Source organism: Mobula hypostoma, chromosome 2 (genome assembly GCF_963921235.1).
Source record: "Mobula hypostoma chromosome 2, sMobHyp1.1, whole genome shotgun sequence".
Classification (NCBI taxonomy): Eukaryota; Metazoa; Chordata; class Chondrichthyes; order Myliobatiformes; family Myliobatidae; genus Mobula; species Mobula hypostoma.
In genome coordinates, this window is record NC_086098.1 from 185570878 (window position 1) to 185587930 (window position 17053).

Below are 17053 nucleotides of genomic sequence, written 5' to 3' on the forward strand. Positions count from 1 at the left end.
GAGCCAGAGGGGTAGAGGTGAATTCAATTGATAGTGTTCTAATTTGTTCTGTATTTCATGTAAATACATTATTTCTCACTCAGTTTGTCTTTTTTAACTATTTCTATGAAAACTCCCAGCCACTAAATTGGGCCAAAATGTACTGGTCATGATGTGTCCCAATTAACCGGAATCCACAGTATTTAGTTCCAAAGTCCATTTGCTTCAGAGGTCCGAAGCTTAAATGCTTTGCTCAGCTAAGTATCATTTAAATTCTACAAGTCAACAAAGTCACATTGCTTGCCTCCTGGGAACTTGAACTGTATCTCCTTATCACTCGTTTCAAGCTGGAAACCATAAAATAATTGTAGAAGATTGCACATAAAAATCTTGTGACATACATTCTTCCAATTACTGCAGGGAAACAACTTAGTGTCAGAGGACAAACTCAGTACTTATTTGGAATGTGTTAACCACCTCTCAACATGTATCCTAGATCTCTTGGGAAATACTCTTTCTCCTTAATATTGAATTCAACAATTTTTGTTAACAAGCCTTTTCGGTTTGTGGACTGGCCAGTTCTGATGTAAGGTCATCCACCTTAACTCAGTTATTGCCTCCCCACAAGTGCTATGTGGTCTCCTGGGCATTTCCAATATTATCTTTTGTTTGAGATTTCCAGCAATTCCTGTCTTTAGAGTACGTATCTTACTGTCTAACAGCCTTCATCATTTATTAACCAGCTGGCTCCGAAAGTGCTGTGTCATCCCGGACTACCTGCATTGCATCATGGACAGCTTCTTTGGCTTGTCCACCACTTTCCCTTTCCTCCACGTAAAACTCACTTGTTCTCTCTCCACCCCAGCTCGCCATGAAAGATTATTGCCACGAAGCGCTGTTTTTCTCTCCACAGAGTGCCACCCGACCTACTGAATGTTTCCACCACCTTGATTTTATTTCAGATTTCTAACATCTGCCTGTTTTTGATTTTCAGTATTTTATCCTTCTCTCAATTTGAGATGTCACTCTTCCCCAAGAAAGCTCTTCAATGCTCTGTGCTTCTAGATAACCAGTCACAGTTCTAGGTACATGTCCAACTGATTTTTATGATACACCTGGATTCTGTCCCATTATTAAATATTTTTAATGTTAGAAATAATATAGTTAATTTTGAGCCAATTTATATTTTTTCTCACAAATGGTTCCCACCAACCAGGAGCATGTATGAAGTGAAACAAATGGACATTAATCATTAAGAAAGTAATATTGTTCCTACAAATGGCTCGTAATAAAATACAGAGCATAGAATATGAATATGGTATATAATGGAACCACGATGCTACTCTCAATTCTTTTGAAACAAACTGACTTTTAAAAAGGAAAGTCATTTGCTACTGGAATAATTAGAATCAAATGTTAATTGCAGAAATGAGAATCAGTCTGACTTCAATCTCCTACTTTCTGAAACAATTTATCTTTATACAATATCTTGACATTTGCACCCACTATGTTTAACAACAGAACGTGCACTATGAGCTATTTGCAAATTTTAGATTTAAAAAAATCAAATTCCCAATTGGGAATTGCAATGCAGTTTATTGCAAAGCTATCTCAGCATGGCTGTGAAAAATTCAGGGGAAGATTTAGCTGTATTAATAGTTTTGTTTTAACCTTAGCCCCAGTAACCGAAGCTTCCTGTTACGTTTTATAACTTCAAAACATTAAAATAATTCAATGAATACCACAGGAGTCTAAGAATGTGGGTGTAGCTTCATTACTTTTAAGTGAGGCAGGCACATATCATCTGTTAGTGGGATGACGTTTGCAATTAACATAATTTTACATATAATGCTTAATTAATTTAAATGAACAAGCTTAATTAAACTATATATACATATACATACATAAATACACACACACACAAGATTACTCAAGTATTATTGAAATATCAAATGCACACTTCCTAAGCCAGATAACTTCTAAATTCAGATGAAGAGTCTGTGACCAGAGGTGACAACTCTGCTTCTCTCTGCATAAATGCTGCCTGACTTGCTGAGTATTTCCAGCATCAAGTTCAACTTCAAAGTATCTTCATTATATCTTCCTTTATTGTACAGGGTGTATGTTATTACTGGTAAACACAAAATACTCTGCAGATGCTGGCCCACGGATGCTGCCCGACCTGCTGAGTTCCTCCAGGATGTTATTACTGGTAACCTGTCCCAGTATACTGAGCTCTCCCAAGGAAGATGCTTATGATATGAATCATGCTAACTATGTACAGATTAGTAAAGAATCCATGAAATAAACACTAGGCTTTTTAAAAACCATACTTTTCCTTTGACAATTAATAACATTAGCACTAACCTGAGCAGCCATATCAACCAGCTGTGGAAGTCTCAAGTATTTGCCCATCTCTCCTTTGAGGAAATCCAGCAAACTTCCTGTAATATTAAGATAAAAATATAACAGTATTTCAGGTTCAATGTTAATTCCTTTTCACAACTCTTTCTACTCTCCTTTATCTTCCTGCTTCTCGAAAGAGTGTTACAGACCACAATAAAGTCTTGGTTTTCAATGTTGTTGACATGAGGAGTGCACTCCCGAGTCAGGTGCAGCATATCTACACACAGCAAAAAGTTTCATTCTACTTTACTACCAGAAACAGTGCAGCCTTCATCCGCAGAGGAGACGAGCATTAGAACTGTTTTTTCAATTCTCCACATCACAATTTCCATTCAGAATAACCCTTGAGAAGTTTACTTACCTTGGAATTGTAATAACCAAAAAGAATAGTTCTCCATTTGAAGCAAATTTTATCCCTCCAATTGAAAAGATTAACAAGAAAATAGAATTTTGGAAGACACTCCCAATTTCTTTAGTGGTAGAGTAAATGCAGTCAAGATGATCTTTCTTCCCCAACTGCTCTATCTATTTCAGAACCTGCCCCTCTATCTTACCAAAACCTTTTTTAAAGGATTAGATTCGATAATTCAACCTTTTATATGGTATTAGGAAAGAACATCTCTGCAAGAATAAGACAATTGGGGGGCTGGCACTATCCAACTTTATTTTTTATTCCTGGGCTGCTAACGTTAGCCATATAGCATACTGGATAGATGATACAGTTGTACTTCCCGGATGGTTGGAGATGGAGCGTGAGGATTGCCTACCATATTCCATAGGGGCAATCATTATGTCCCCTATTCGGTTAAATAAAGCCTGTTATAGAGGCAATCCCATTATCCACAGCACCATACAGATGTGGAGACAAATGGGGAAGCATTTGAAACTCAGAACATTATCTTTTCTTTCACTTATATCAGCGAACCCCTCTTTTATCCCCTCGTGTATAGATAGGGCCTTTGATGCATGGCAAGAATTAGGGATATGCAGCATTGAAGACTTATACATACAAGGCATTTTTGTGTCATTTCGGCAGCTCCAGGGCAAATTCAGATTGTAAAAAGTCATATTTTCAGGTATCTCCAGCTAAGACACTATATAAGATGACATCTTTCTGGTTTTGAGACGGCAGAAACTGATAAATTAGATAGTCATTTAAGATCATGTTTAGGGACAGAACACATCATCGCCTATCTGTACGATGCCATACAAAACTAGTGCCATACAACAAAGGGTAATATTAAAAAAGAGTGGGAAGAGGAGTTGGGTACAGAGATAGAGGAGGTTATATGGAATGAGGCTTTGGAGTATGTTAACTCCTGTTCCATCATTGTTCAATACAATTTAAAATCCTACATAGACTACATTACTCAAAGGTAAGGATTCATAAAATATTCCCAGAGGTGTCCCCAATGTGTGAGAAATGCAAGTCCTCAGAGGCAAATTTGTTACATAGTTATGGTTTATGTCCCAGGATACAAGAGTATTGGAAGCAAATATGTGAGGTCCTATCGAAGGTAATAAAGGTTCAGATAATACCAGACCCCATTTTAATAATTTTTGGAACGTCTGCGAGGTCAAGTAAATTCCAGGCTACCCAGCAACAACTCCTGACCTATGGCATACTTAATGGAAAGAAACTCAGACAATGGCTGGCTGCATTAATAGATACTCTGCATTTAGACAGGATAAGATACATTATCAAGGACAGACTCAAGGAATTTGAAAAAATCTGGCAACCATTACTGTTGTATTTAGAAGAGACCCACAGCTGAACTAAGTGTGGGGGGCGGTAGGACCTAAACAGCACATACGGGAGGGGTGAGGGGAGGGTAGGGCTGGGAAGGGGAAAGGAGACGGGGTGGCAGGGTTTCCTTTGCTTTTTGCTTGTTCACTATACATACATTCGTTTGACTTTCATTATGGTGTTATAAGAAAGAAAAAAAGAAGCATTGTACTTTAGGACATTGTCAGTTGTGGTTAAGCTGATGCTGCTTCACAATAAAAACATTTGAAAACAATTCTCCACATTAAGTATCCTTTAGTCCCTCGGACTCTAGCAGTTAGCAGGCACTGATTTTCACATTAGGCTTTTAGTCACCTGTAAGGAGTTTGTACTTCCTCCCTGTAACTGTGTGGATTTCCTCCGGGTGCTCTAGTTTCCTCCCACAGTCCAAAGACACACTGGTTCATAGGTTAATTGGTCATTGTAAATTGCCCTGTGATTAGGCTAGGGTTAAATTGGGGGAATCGCTGGGCAATGCAGCTCGAAGGGCCAGAATGAATAAATTAATTAAATATACTGATCGTTCATTTCAAGTATCTCATCTAGATTTGAGATCAGATACTAAAGGCGATTCCAAAATCACGACGACACCTAGTTTCTGAAAGAACCACACATGTACAACATTATCTCACAGGACATTAAACAAATCTCAGCAATAAACTGAATTTAATAGCTGTGCTTTGTTACGTGGATGCATTGCTGTCATCAAAACTAAAAATAAGATCATTTCCCAAATCTGTCACCATTTTATCTAATTTCATTTTGAAGGGGAACATTTTACCATAAATTAGCTAGAACACAAACCCTGGTGACCACTGTTCCCCCTAAGCTGCGCAGATACGAGGCCACGCAGTAACTGAAATGCTCCTGTGCACATAGCCTTTATTTCAGCACAGAATTTTATTAACATTTAAACACTTAAGGTGCCACACACACTTCAGGCTGCGTAAAAATTTCCTGTTCAGAGCAATAGCTGGTCTGCACAGCTATATAAAAAAAGTACAGCATTGGTGGTTATTGGCAGACCAAAGCACCCTAAAAAAAATGTCTGTCATCAAAAGGAATTAAAGACAACTTTTTGATAATTCTAAGAAAAATGAAGATTGATTTTTGCTTTCTTTCTTATTTAGTAATCTTAGTTTGGTAATCACCACCCACAGAATGGAATCATAATAAATTCATCATAACATGTGATTCTGGCATCAGTGGTGCAAAAGGTTCAGTGTTTTATAATCACTAAGCAGACCAGTCCTTCATCTGATACTCTGTCAGCATCGAAACATACAGTGAAGTGTACCATTTGCACCACGGCCAACACATTCCACAGTTGTACTGGGGGCAGCCTGCAAATTTCGTCCTGCTTCCGGTGCCAACATAGCAAGCACACAACTTACTAACGTGGACCCATACATCATTGGAATGTGGGAGGAAACTGGAGCACCTGGAGAACACCAATGAGTCAATACTTCCATATTAAGGTATACTTGTGCAAAGTTATGACATGCAGTAGTTCTCAGGACTGCTTCAGTACTGGGCGTCATCAAACATTACATCCACCCAACACTAATTTCCAAACCACTTCAGACCACTTCCCAAAGCTTCAACAAAACAGCCATGTCTGTTTTAATTCAAATTACAAGAGGAGATTGCAAAACCTAACACTTGACTAGTTCTAATGCAGAAAAGCGCTCCCAAACCTACATGCTCCTTCCCACCATTTAAAATACTCATCAGTAGTTACACAAACATTTTTCAGATAATATGCAAAGAGAAAGATATGCAAATCTGAACAAATTTATAGGTCTTCCAGTGCTGAAAACATGTTCCCCTGCCCTTTCGTACCACAACAGTTATGTTCCTCACACAGTGGTTTCAGCCTTTGAAACCTGATGGTTGACAGAGAGTTCAGACTCCTGCATAATCATGTTTAATGCATGGGCCATTATTCTGTCAGCCAGCTGCTTCTCAGCAATTCTCCTCTATTTTTTATCTGATGTGCGCCTGTTTTACATATTCATGAGTGTTCAGGGATGAAGAATTTTCACTAGTTGCGCAGAGGCGCACAAGGCAGTAAAGAAGCTCAAATCAGATGAACTCCACAGGGCACTGATCGGAGAGCAAACCTTTAAAGTGAACAGGATCACTACATCTGCCAACTTTGCAGATTTCAAAGATTTTCTGTGGGAGCACATTTCCATTACATTTATTGGAATTATCTCTCATTTTTGTTACACACAAAAAATACTTTTTTCCAGGGATAATGCATACTAATAAAGGGGGATGAACCCAGAGGGATGCTCAACAACCCTTCATATAGTTCCTGCATCATCAATGCTTGGGCTGCTTCAACATAATCAGAAACACACTGAAATTTAAATTGCTTGATTCTATTTATTTATTTATTTATTTAGATACCGTGTGGAATAGGCCTTTCGAGCCACACTGCCCTGCAGTCCCCCAATTTAACCCTAGCCTAATCACAGGACAATTCACAATGAACAAATAACCTAGCAACCAGTATGAATTTAGACTGTGTGAGGAAACCTGACGGGACAGAACGTACAAACTCCTTACAGGCGGTGAGCAGGAATTGAGCCCAGATTGCTGGCACTGTATTATCCACTACAACATCAAGGAAAAATGAAATAAATTATTGTAAAGCCTCTCATCAATGGAAAGCTGACAAACTTAATTGGACAAGTGGCACAAACGTCATCATGAGCAAGGCCAGCGCTTATCACTGAACAAGGTGGTATAAATGCTGCTGCTGGAACTATGCTGAAAGTCAAAGCTCAATCTTTGTCACAGCAGCTTGGTAGATGACTGGGTGGCTTGCCAGGCTATTTCAGAGGGAAGTTCAGAGCCAACCACACTACAGTAAGTCTGGAAAGACATGCAAGCTGAACCAGGTACAGATAGCAAATTTCCTTCCTTAAGGGGTTATCTGAATGGTACAAAGGAGCATAACTTAAACACTGCTAACTCTAAGATGTGTCAGTATTACAACTTATTTGAAATTCATCAAGGAAATCAGCTCTTACACTCAACCGCTAATGAATTTCTATACAAGGAAAACAAAACTTCACACAATATAAAAAGTATAACCTATTGTAAAGTGATTTCATTTCTGAGAGAGAAAAATAATCCTATTTTATGGTCCCAGAATCTATTCATACTTGTATCAATTTCATAACTGATTTTACAGAATGCTAACCTTTATTTTAGTGGGAATAAATGTAAAGTGTTAGTTTGTAACAAAGGCCTTGAATTTATATGTAAATACCTTTGCTCATGTACTCAGTAACAATGTAGATTGGTTCTTCAGAGACAACAGCGTACAACTGGACCAGTTTATCATGACGAAGTTTCTTCATGATCTGTGCTTCCTGCAGGAAAGCTTCTGGAGACATTGTACCAGGTTTTAAAGTTTTAATTGCTACCTTTGTTGTTCCATTCCAAGTTCCTTTAACAGGACAAAAAAAATGTCAAAGGTGAATACACATTAAAAAAACTCAGGTACTGTCTGGTCTTCATTAACCCCTGTCCCCTGCTTCCTCTCTCCGCACACAAATAACAACATTTTGTGCCTTCCCCCCACTTGCAAGGATCTCCCATTCCATTAATACAGCATTCATCCAAACCATTCTTGCCTTAGCAATAAAAAAGCCCTTCACTTTCCAGGGACAGGTCACTATTTGTGATCCCCGAATCATTGGTATACATCATTGAATTTGATATTTCATTTCTAAAAGCACCCTGACCTTTAATCACCTCATTTAAATTCCCCATCCCACATCCACAATTACTCAAATCTCTGCCCTCTGCCTTCTGCAGGTTTTCTCAAAGTTCAACTTCAGCTGCAGAAAGTGTGCCTCATCCTTCAATCCAATACATTCAACCCTTTTGAACTCAAGTTAAGTCAATATTTCCAGACCTTTTATTCCAGTCCTCCAGGATTTTCCATTAAGATTCAAAATTGTTCATTCAACCATAAGTCATGGGAGCAGAATTAGGACATTCGGCCCATCAAGTCTGTTCCACCATTTCATCATGGCTGATTTATAATCTCTCTCGACCACATTCTCCTGCCTTCTCCTCATAACCATTGATGGCCTGACTAATCAAGAACCCACCAACCTCTGCTTTAAATATACCTAAGGACTTGGTTTCCACAGTTATTTGTGGCAATGAATTCCACAGATTCACCATCTTCTGTCTAAAGAAATTCCTCCTCATCTGTTCTAAAGGGGCACCCTTCTATTCTGAGGCTCTGCCCTCTGGTCATAGATTCCTCCACGAAAGGAAACATCCTCGCCACATCCGCTCTATCAAGGTCTTACAACATTCGATAGGTTTCAGTGAGATCCCCCGCATTCTTCTCAACCTCAGCAAGTCAGGCCCAGATCCATTAAACATTCCTCATTCAGTAACCCTTTCATTCCCAGAATCATTGTCATTCTTCAGAACATAATTGCAAATGAGACTGAAATAATTGTTACTCCAGATCCAATGTACCATAAAAAACACAAAAAGCGTTAAGGACAAAATTTAAAAACACAACAAATATAAATACATAAGATGAGCTTATATACATAGACTGACTGTATGTACATAAAGTGACACTTGGTAAAAGAGCATCTGTACATAAGCTGACTGACAGCATATGATAAAGCAGTGGTGGTGGGGTAGGTTAATGATCAGCCTGACAGCTTGGGGGAAGTAACTGTTTTTGAGTCTGGTGGTCCTGGTGTGGATGCTGCGTAGCCTCTTCCCAGATGGGAGTGGGACACAATCCATGCACAGGGTGGGTGGGGTCCTTTGTGATATCGCTGGTTTAGGAAGCCAACTGCTTACAATCTTCCAGGCTGATCTATCATTTCTGTGAAGCAACACCATTTTCTTTCACATTCTAACATATTCCCTTTAGCCCCTTCCCCACATTCACCTTCCTCTGGATCATAAGACCTTTTATCAGATATTCTTCGATTTAGCTATATTCCATATACAAACTTTCATTTTAATGCCAATGATTCATAGGGTACGTCTTCTTTTCATGAATCACTAATACTATGTCACTCTTCAGCCAAGAGACAACTTTCTTCTTAACTATCCACAGAGCACATCAACCTACCCTTCTCTATTAGCAAATTTTAATGAACAGCCTGCTTTCCAGGCACATATTCCTTCTGTAAATGGCCGTATCTCTAAATTTTCCTAGCTCTAATAAAAGTCAAGGGCATGAAACATTAACTCTACTTAATCATGTCTGACCTGTTCAGTATTTCAAACTTTTGCTGTTTTAATTTCAATTCCCCTATCCTCAGTGAAGACTGACAGCAAACTACTTTGATAAGCTCCAGTTAAGACTGCAGTGAAGGCTTTACTAGTCACAAAGAGCTAAACTTTAGGGCAGCATTGGGACTATCAGAAGAAAGTTTGTAACTCTGCTAGTTAATAGTCCATCAGCTCTTTTAAAGCTCCTTTATATGAAGTACAATGCAAAAGTCTCAGGCACATATACAGTTGCAAGTAAAAGTTTCTGAACCTTTTGCAATTACCTGGTCTTCTGCATTAATTATTCATAAAAATGTGATCTGATTTTTATCGAAGTCACAAAATAACAGACAAACACAATCTGCCTAAACTAATAACATACAAACAATTGCACTTTTCATGACTTTATTGAACACATTGTTTAATCATTCACAGTCCAGGCTGCAAAAAGTATGTGAGCCCTTGTATTTAATAGCAGGTAGAATCTCCTTTAGCAGCAATAACCTCCACCAAATGTGTCCAATAGCTGCTGATCAGACTTGCACAACAGCAAGGAGGAATTTTAGACTATTGCTCCATTACAAAACTGTTTCAATTCATCAATATTCCCAGGATACCTTGCAATGACAGCCTTCTTCAGGTCATGCCACAGTATCTCAATTGGGTTAGGTCTGGACTCTGACTTGGCCATTCCAAAACATGAATTTTCTTCTTTTTAAACCATTCTGTTGTTGATTTACTCCTGTGTTTCAGATCATTGTCTTGCTGCATCATTCAACTTCGGTTAAGCCCCAGGTGACAACTGCTATCCTATCATTCTCCTGTAAAATGTCTTAATACAATTTTGAATTTATTGTTCCCTCAATGACTGTAAGCTATCCAGGCCCCAAGGCAGACAAACAGCCCCGAAACCATGATGCCCCTTCCACCATGCTTCACAGTTGGGATGAGGTTTTAGTGTTGGTGTACAGTGCCCATTTTCTTCCAAACATAGAGGTCTGCACAAAAAGTTCAACTTCTGTCTCATCTGTCCTCAGAACATTGTCCCAGAAGCATTGTGGAACATCCAGGTTGTCTTTTGCAAGTAAGCCCCTCAGCAATGTTTTTTTTTGGAGAGCAGTGGTTTCCTCCATGATGTCCCTCCATGAACATAATTCTTTCTGTGTTTTACTTATAGTGGACACAAGGACAGAGACTTAAAGTGGAAAAAGAAAAGTCAAAATCTGTCCCAAGCCTTTGTGGCCTATCAGGCCAGTGCTTATGCCGGTTTCTGTGGCGTGAAACAACTGAGACTTTTGCTGTACCCCTTGGGTTCTTTTTCACCTCCTTCAGCATTCATTGATTGGAACACCTGACTCCAAACAGCTTTTGAAGAAGGCATTACCCAAAGGCTCACATACTTTTTAGAACCTAGACTGCGATTGTTCAAATGGATTACTCAGTTTTGACGAGAAGTACAATTGTTAGTTTGGTTTAGGCAAATTGTCTATTATTGTGACTTTGATGAAGATCAGATCACATTTTAAGAGTAATGCAGAAAATCAGGTAATTGCAAAGGGTTCACAAACTTTTTCCTGCAACTGTATATAGCTAGGGTGCCTAAGACTTCTTCACAGGACTGTATTTGTCAATGTGGAGCGGAGAGAGAGTTTGTAAATCTGGCGGGAGCAGAGAATGCTGGAAAAAATTAGGGTGGAGTGCCACAGGGGGATGTGCGACAGGCGACAGGTGGCAGAGGAGTGCTGGGGCGGTTGCGGGGGGGGGGTGGCATGGGTGCAGACACACCCAGCCCTCATACTCCAGGCAAGGTCATTTGATTCCAAACAATTGGTTTATTGATCATTACAGAATGTCTCTCTGGTGCTTCTCATTCCCTCCCCTCTCCCTCTCTCTTTTCCCAACCATGATTTCCCTTTCCCTGTCCCCTTCCCAGTCTCAGTTCACAATAGAGATCCACATCAAGTTTATCATTCCTCACCTCATAAAATGTGTTTTTTTTTGTGGCAGCAGTACAATGCAGTACATAAAATTACTGTAGTACTATGCATTTAAGGCACATAGTCGCACCGCTGGTAGAGCTGCTTCCTCATAGCTCAAGTAACAAGGAATCTTCCTTATCTTTGCTGTTGTCAGTGTGGAGGTCACATTCTCCCTGTAACATGAGCTTCTTCTGGGCTCTCCATTCCGGAGCTTAGAGTCTATTCTACCATCCGATCGTGGCTGATTTATTTTCCCTCCCAACCCCACTCTCCTGCCGCCTTCTCTCTCATCCCAATAAATTTCAAAAATTCAAAGTACATTTATTATGGAAGTATGTATGCAGTATCGAACCCTGAAATTTGTCTTCCCCACAGACAGTCACAAAACAAAGAAGAACCATGGAACCAACCAGTACAAGGAAAAACATCAAACATACATACATATGCATATTATAATGTATATGTGTTTCTCTAGGCGAATAGCCACTGTAAATTGCTGATAACATGCAGGTAATTGGCAGAATCTGGGAGGGGACAAGTTGACAGGAACACAAGGAAAATAATATGGATTGGAGCTGGATTAATGTGTGAAATGGGATTTGCCCAGCACAAGATTGCTGGGCTGAAGGACTTGTCACCATGTTGTGCCTCTTTATGACACTGTCAAAACCTGCCTTGAACCAACCAGTTGATTAAATCAACTACTAAATGATTTGGGGATCTCAAACAATGACATCCGAGCACCATGTGGTGAAATTTACCTTTAATCTCCATCAGTGGACATGTAGACAAAATTCCATCGAACTTGATATTTAATCTGTAACTGTAACTTTGACCTTTAAGGGGTCAGAGTGAATAACGAAGCAAAACTCCTGCCATTCTCTTCCGTGTCTCCACTTTTCTGGGAATGGAACAATATGTGCAATAACCTGAGGCCTATTTTGCCTCTGGGACATGTACAACAAAGGGACAATCAGGGCCTAAACCATACCACCTCCAACAATTCACTACCTCAAAAAATAAGAAGCTGAGCCCAAGTATACTTTGAAGATAGATCATTGCAGCACAGTACAGGCCCACAGTGTTATGCTAACCTTTTAACCTACTCTAAGATCTAACCGTTCCCTCCTTCATAACCCTCCACTCTACTAACATCCAGGTGCATACCTAAGAGTTTCTTAAATGTCCCTAATGTACCTGAACATGTCTATATTTGAACCATTCCATTTTCTTCCCACAGAGTTGGTGAATCTCTGGAATTCTACATCCCAGACAATGGTGCAGCCTAGATCACAGAGGAATTGAAAGTGAAGATAGGTGACTTATTGAATGATTGGACAACTGAGGACTGTGAAGAGCTGCATGAAAGGAGAACCAAGGCCGAAGGTAGATGAACCATGATTATACTAAATGGTGGAGCAGATGGCCTATTCCTAATCTTGCTCCTATTTAACACATTCAGTGGTGTCATGGATGAAGCAGCAAAGAAACATGCAGTCATTAAAATAAGCTAATTAGACTGAAAATGGCCTTAATCTATTTTAAAAGGCAATATTTAAAGTTGCCAATAGACACTTAACTGCAGTTGTTAAAAGTTATTTTTATTTCTATCATCAAGAGAAATTTTCACATTGCAAGATTAATAGAAAGAACATCAAGTCTCTCACCCATCCACACTTCTCCGAAGCAACCCTGCCCGAGCTTCACTTCCAACCTCAATGATTCCCGTGGGATTTCCCAAGCATCTTTGGCTAATCCCTGGGTTTGCGGTTTCACTGTTGGGCAGACTGTTGTCAGCCGATGACACAAGCCATCAGAGTGTTCTGCAAAAGAAGGCCACAATACAGCATAAGTACACCATTAACCTTCAAAGCTCCAGGCCCAGTGTAAACCTCCTCCAGCTCCCATCACCCAGAATGAACACTTTCTAATCTTTGTAGGCTGCATCAGAAAATACTGTGGTATTCCACAGGCTGTACTTGAGGATTATTAATTAATGCTGCTTTAAATTCCATGTCTGTCAAGCTACTGGCTAGTCTTGCTATTGTTATCCCAGATTTATTCCAGGAGGGAGCAGTCACTTAAACTATAATGACATGAAGTTAAAACAAGCCTATAAATCAGAGATATAGATAATATTTTACAAATTCATCTCTCCTGACAGCCATGTGGAAAGGAGGCACCAATTGCACCGACAGGTCACTGTGTCAGGTTTGAAGATGAGTTGACTTCCATGTTTTATTCTCGTAAACCAGCTCGATAATCTGTTGCAAAGTATCAGGGGCACATTGGCATGGGTTAGGATACTGTACGATGAATTCACTTTAACAGCCTTCTGATTTTGAAGAAGCTCCTGATGGAGGGTCTTAACGTCAACCATCCCTTTGCCTTAATATATGTAGCTTGGCTCGCTGAATTGCTCGAGCAGATTTTTTTTTGCTCCAGATTTCAGCATCTGAACTCTCTTGCGTGTCCTCTTATACTCCACCGCAAACTCCCTTCAAAGCATACTCACCTCGAAGAAGTTCCTAATGGGGACTTTCAACACAAAACATTGACCATTCCCTCACCTCTTTGGATGCCAAATGACCTACCGAGTTCCTTCAGCAGTTTGTATTAGGCCATTATCTGTTTTGTCAATCTCAGCACATGAAATGTCTAGAAGAACCCCAGTCAAATAAGACTCAATGTAAAAAGGAGATTTTTGTATTTGGAAAGAACCTGTTCAGAACTTTCAGAATGATTTATGTCATTTTGTGGGATCTGGCCATCACAAACAAGGCTGGTATTTATTCATCCTTAACTGCCCTTAGAAGGTGGAGGTGAATCACTTTCATGAACAACTGACTCCTTCTGGTGAAGATGCTCCCTCAGTGCTGCTGGGTAAGGAATTTTAAGATATAGACCAAATAGCAATAAAGGACAAACAACATACTTCAAAGTCAGGGTGGTGTGCAACTTGGAGGGAAACCTGAAGGTGGTGGTGTTCCCATTCATCTGCAAGCCTTGTTTTTTTTGAGCATTGAGAGGAATTTTGGGCCTCATATCTAAGAAAGAGTATGCTGGCATTGGAGAAGGTCCAGAGGGGGAATTACAAGAATGAGCCGGGGAATGAACGAGTTAGTGTAGGAGGAGCATTTAATAGCACTGGGCCTGTACTCAATGGAGTTTAGAAGAATGAGGGAGAGTTCTCATTGAAACCTATCAAATATTGGAAGATCTAGATAGAGTGGTCATGAAGAGGATGTTTCCAATAGTGGGAGAGTTTAAGGCCAGAGGGCACAGTCCAAGAATAGAAGGGTGTCCATTTAGAATAGAGATGAGGAGGAATTTCTTTACTCAGAGTATGGTGAATCTGTGGAATTCGTTGCCACAGAAGGCTGTGGAAACCAAGTCATTGGGTATATATAATGCAGATGTTGAGAGGTCCTCATCAGTAACGGTTATGGGGAGAAAGCAGGTGAATGGTGTTGAAAGGGAGAATAAATAAGCTAGGATGGAATGGCGAAGCAGACTTGATGAGCTTAATGGCTTAATTCTGCTCCTATGTCTTATGATCCTTCTTGCTGCTTAAGGTCATAGACTTAGGAGATGCTGTTGAAGTATTCTCCAGATTATTCTGTGGATGGTACAGAGACAACAATTGTGCATTGGCCGGTGAGAGAATGAATGTTAAGATTAGTGGATGATAAATTAATAAAGTGAACTGCTTTGACTCGGAGAATTGTTGGATTTGTACCCATTCAAGTGTGGAGTATTCTAGCGTGCTCTTGACTTGTGTGTAGTAGATGGGGAAAGACTTTGAGGTTGAGACACTTGCTCATCTGCCTCCCTGCTCTTGTCGTTATGTGGCTAGTATAACTGAGTTTCTGGTCAATCGTAATTACCCGTGAAGAGGGCCATTGTGATGACGTAGGAAATAAATGCAGAGTTAACTTACATATTGTACTATAAAACATATTGTTATACAAAAGAACTATTTCTACTCCACAACTGTCAGACCTGGTTTCTATAACTGAGTTAGCAAGTTCAGCAATACAAACTGTTCAATAAAACGTTCCTTTGAAGATAAATTCATCGCCAGAGGAAGCCACAGAATTATAGCAGTCTTTGCTATAGGACGACTCCTTCTGACAAAGCATATGGCATTGACTTCCCCAGCACTGGCAGATTCACCTAGCTGGGAAGCATCATTTGGTATGATAGTAGGACCTAGGACCACATCCAGTGCAGACTCAGCTAAGCTAAAAACAGCTTCAGATCAATGAGCAACATACCGGGATCAACCAAGTACAGCGTAGTGAAGCTGTACCAGAGCTGTGTTCTGTCCACACTCTTGTATGGATCAGAACGTTGGCACATGACAGACAGCAACCTTGCCAAGCTTCTGTCATTCTGCATCATGAGCTTCTGGAAGATCCTCCATATTTTCTGCCCAAGAAGCACCACACCCTACTCCTTCAGTATCATCAAGAGGACATGGCCACAATAATCATGGGGAAACGTTGGAGATGGATTGGGCATGTGATAAGAAGAGGCAAAATCCATCATCAAGGCAGCACTTCATTGGACCCTTGAGGGGCAGAGGAAACGTGGGAGACCAAAGACAATTTGGCATCATACCGTAGAGGCAGAAGTGATGACCCTGAGCCTCAAGTGGGGCACAAAAGAGAAAATGGCCAAGGACAGACAGAGATGGAGGAATTTCTTTGCTGCCCCAAGGGCAGTGACTAACTGACTGACTTGCTATTAAGGTTCCATGTCATGAGACATCTAGATCACAGCATACAAGAAGGATCAGAACCAGCTTTACTATTACTGACATATGACATGATATTTTGTAATTTTGTGGCAGCAGCATAGTGTAAAGACATAAAAAAACTATGAATTACAAAAATAGATAGTGCAAAAAAATGGAATAACAAGGTAGTATTCATCATTCCCTGGGTGGTCTGGAGTGCTGTGACTGCCAGGACTTAAGGTAATAAACAAATATTCTTGGTTGGGGCAACTGTAACGAAAATCAATTTCCCTCGGGATCAATAAAGTATGATTATGACTATGACTACGAAACACACGATCCTGCAGATGCTAGAAATTCAGAGCTACACACATAAAATACTGGAGGAACTCATCAGGTCTGGCAGCATCTATGGAGGGGAATAAGCAGTGGAGATTTTGGGGTGAGACTCTTCATCAGGACCTGATAAAGGGTCTCAGCCTAAAACGTAGACTGTTTATCCCTCTCCATAGACGCTGCCTGACCTGCTGAGTTCCTCCAACACCTTGTGTTGTAGTTCTTAAGATGGCCAGTTCACATAAATGGGAATTTATTTACTGCAGTCTCTGTGGCTGCAGATTTCCTGAAGAAGGGTTCTGGCCCAAAACGTTGACTGATCGTTTCCACGGATGCTGCCCAACCTGCTGAGTTCCTTCAGCGTGTTGTGAGTGTTGATTTCCACTGTAATGGTTGTAAATGGGAATATTTATTGATTCCCTTGGGAGCTGTACGCAAAATTTCACCCTTCTCAGGCAGCTTTTTCCTTCACTGATATACAGGATTGTGCGAAAGTCTTAGGCACATATATATAGCTAGGTTGCCCAAGACCTTTGCACAGTACTGTAGTAA

At 40.1% G+C, this 17053-nt stretch overlaps 1 protein-coding gene across 2 annotated transcripts in view; it reads right to left on the bottom strand.

Annotated features, from left to right (window-relative positions):
* The window catches only part of LOC134342744 (proto-oncogene tyrosine-protein kinase Src-like), a 219770-nt gene that overhangs the window by 22005 nt on the left and 180712 nt on the right, over nt 1-17053 (bottom strand). For both annotated transcript variants that reach the window (XM_063041250.1, XM_063041251.1), the window contains exons 7-9: nt 13092-13247; nt 7455-7634; nt 2347-2423 (exon numbers count right to left, since the gene is read on the bottom strand). In XM_063041250.1, the coding sequence (XP_062897320.1) occupies nt 2347-2423; nt 7455-7634; nt 13092-13247 (413 nt within the window). The remainder of the gene's footprint in view (nt 1-2346; nt 2424-7454; nt 7635-13091; nt 13248-17053) is intronic.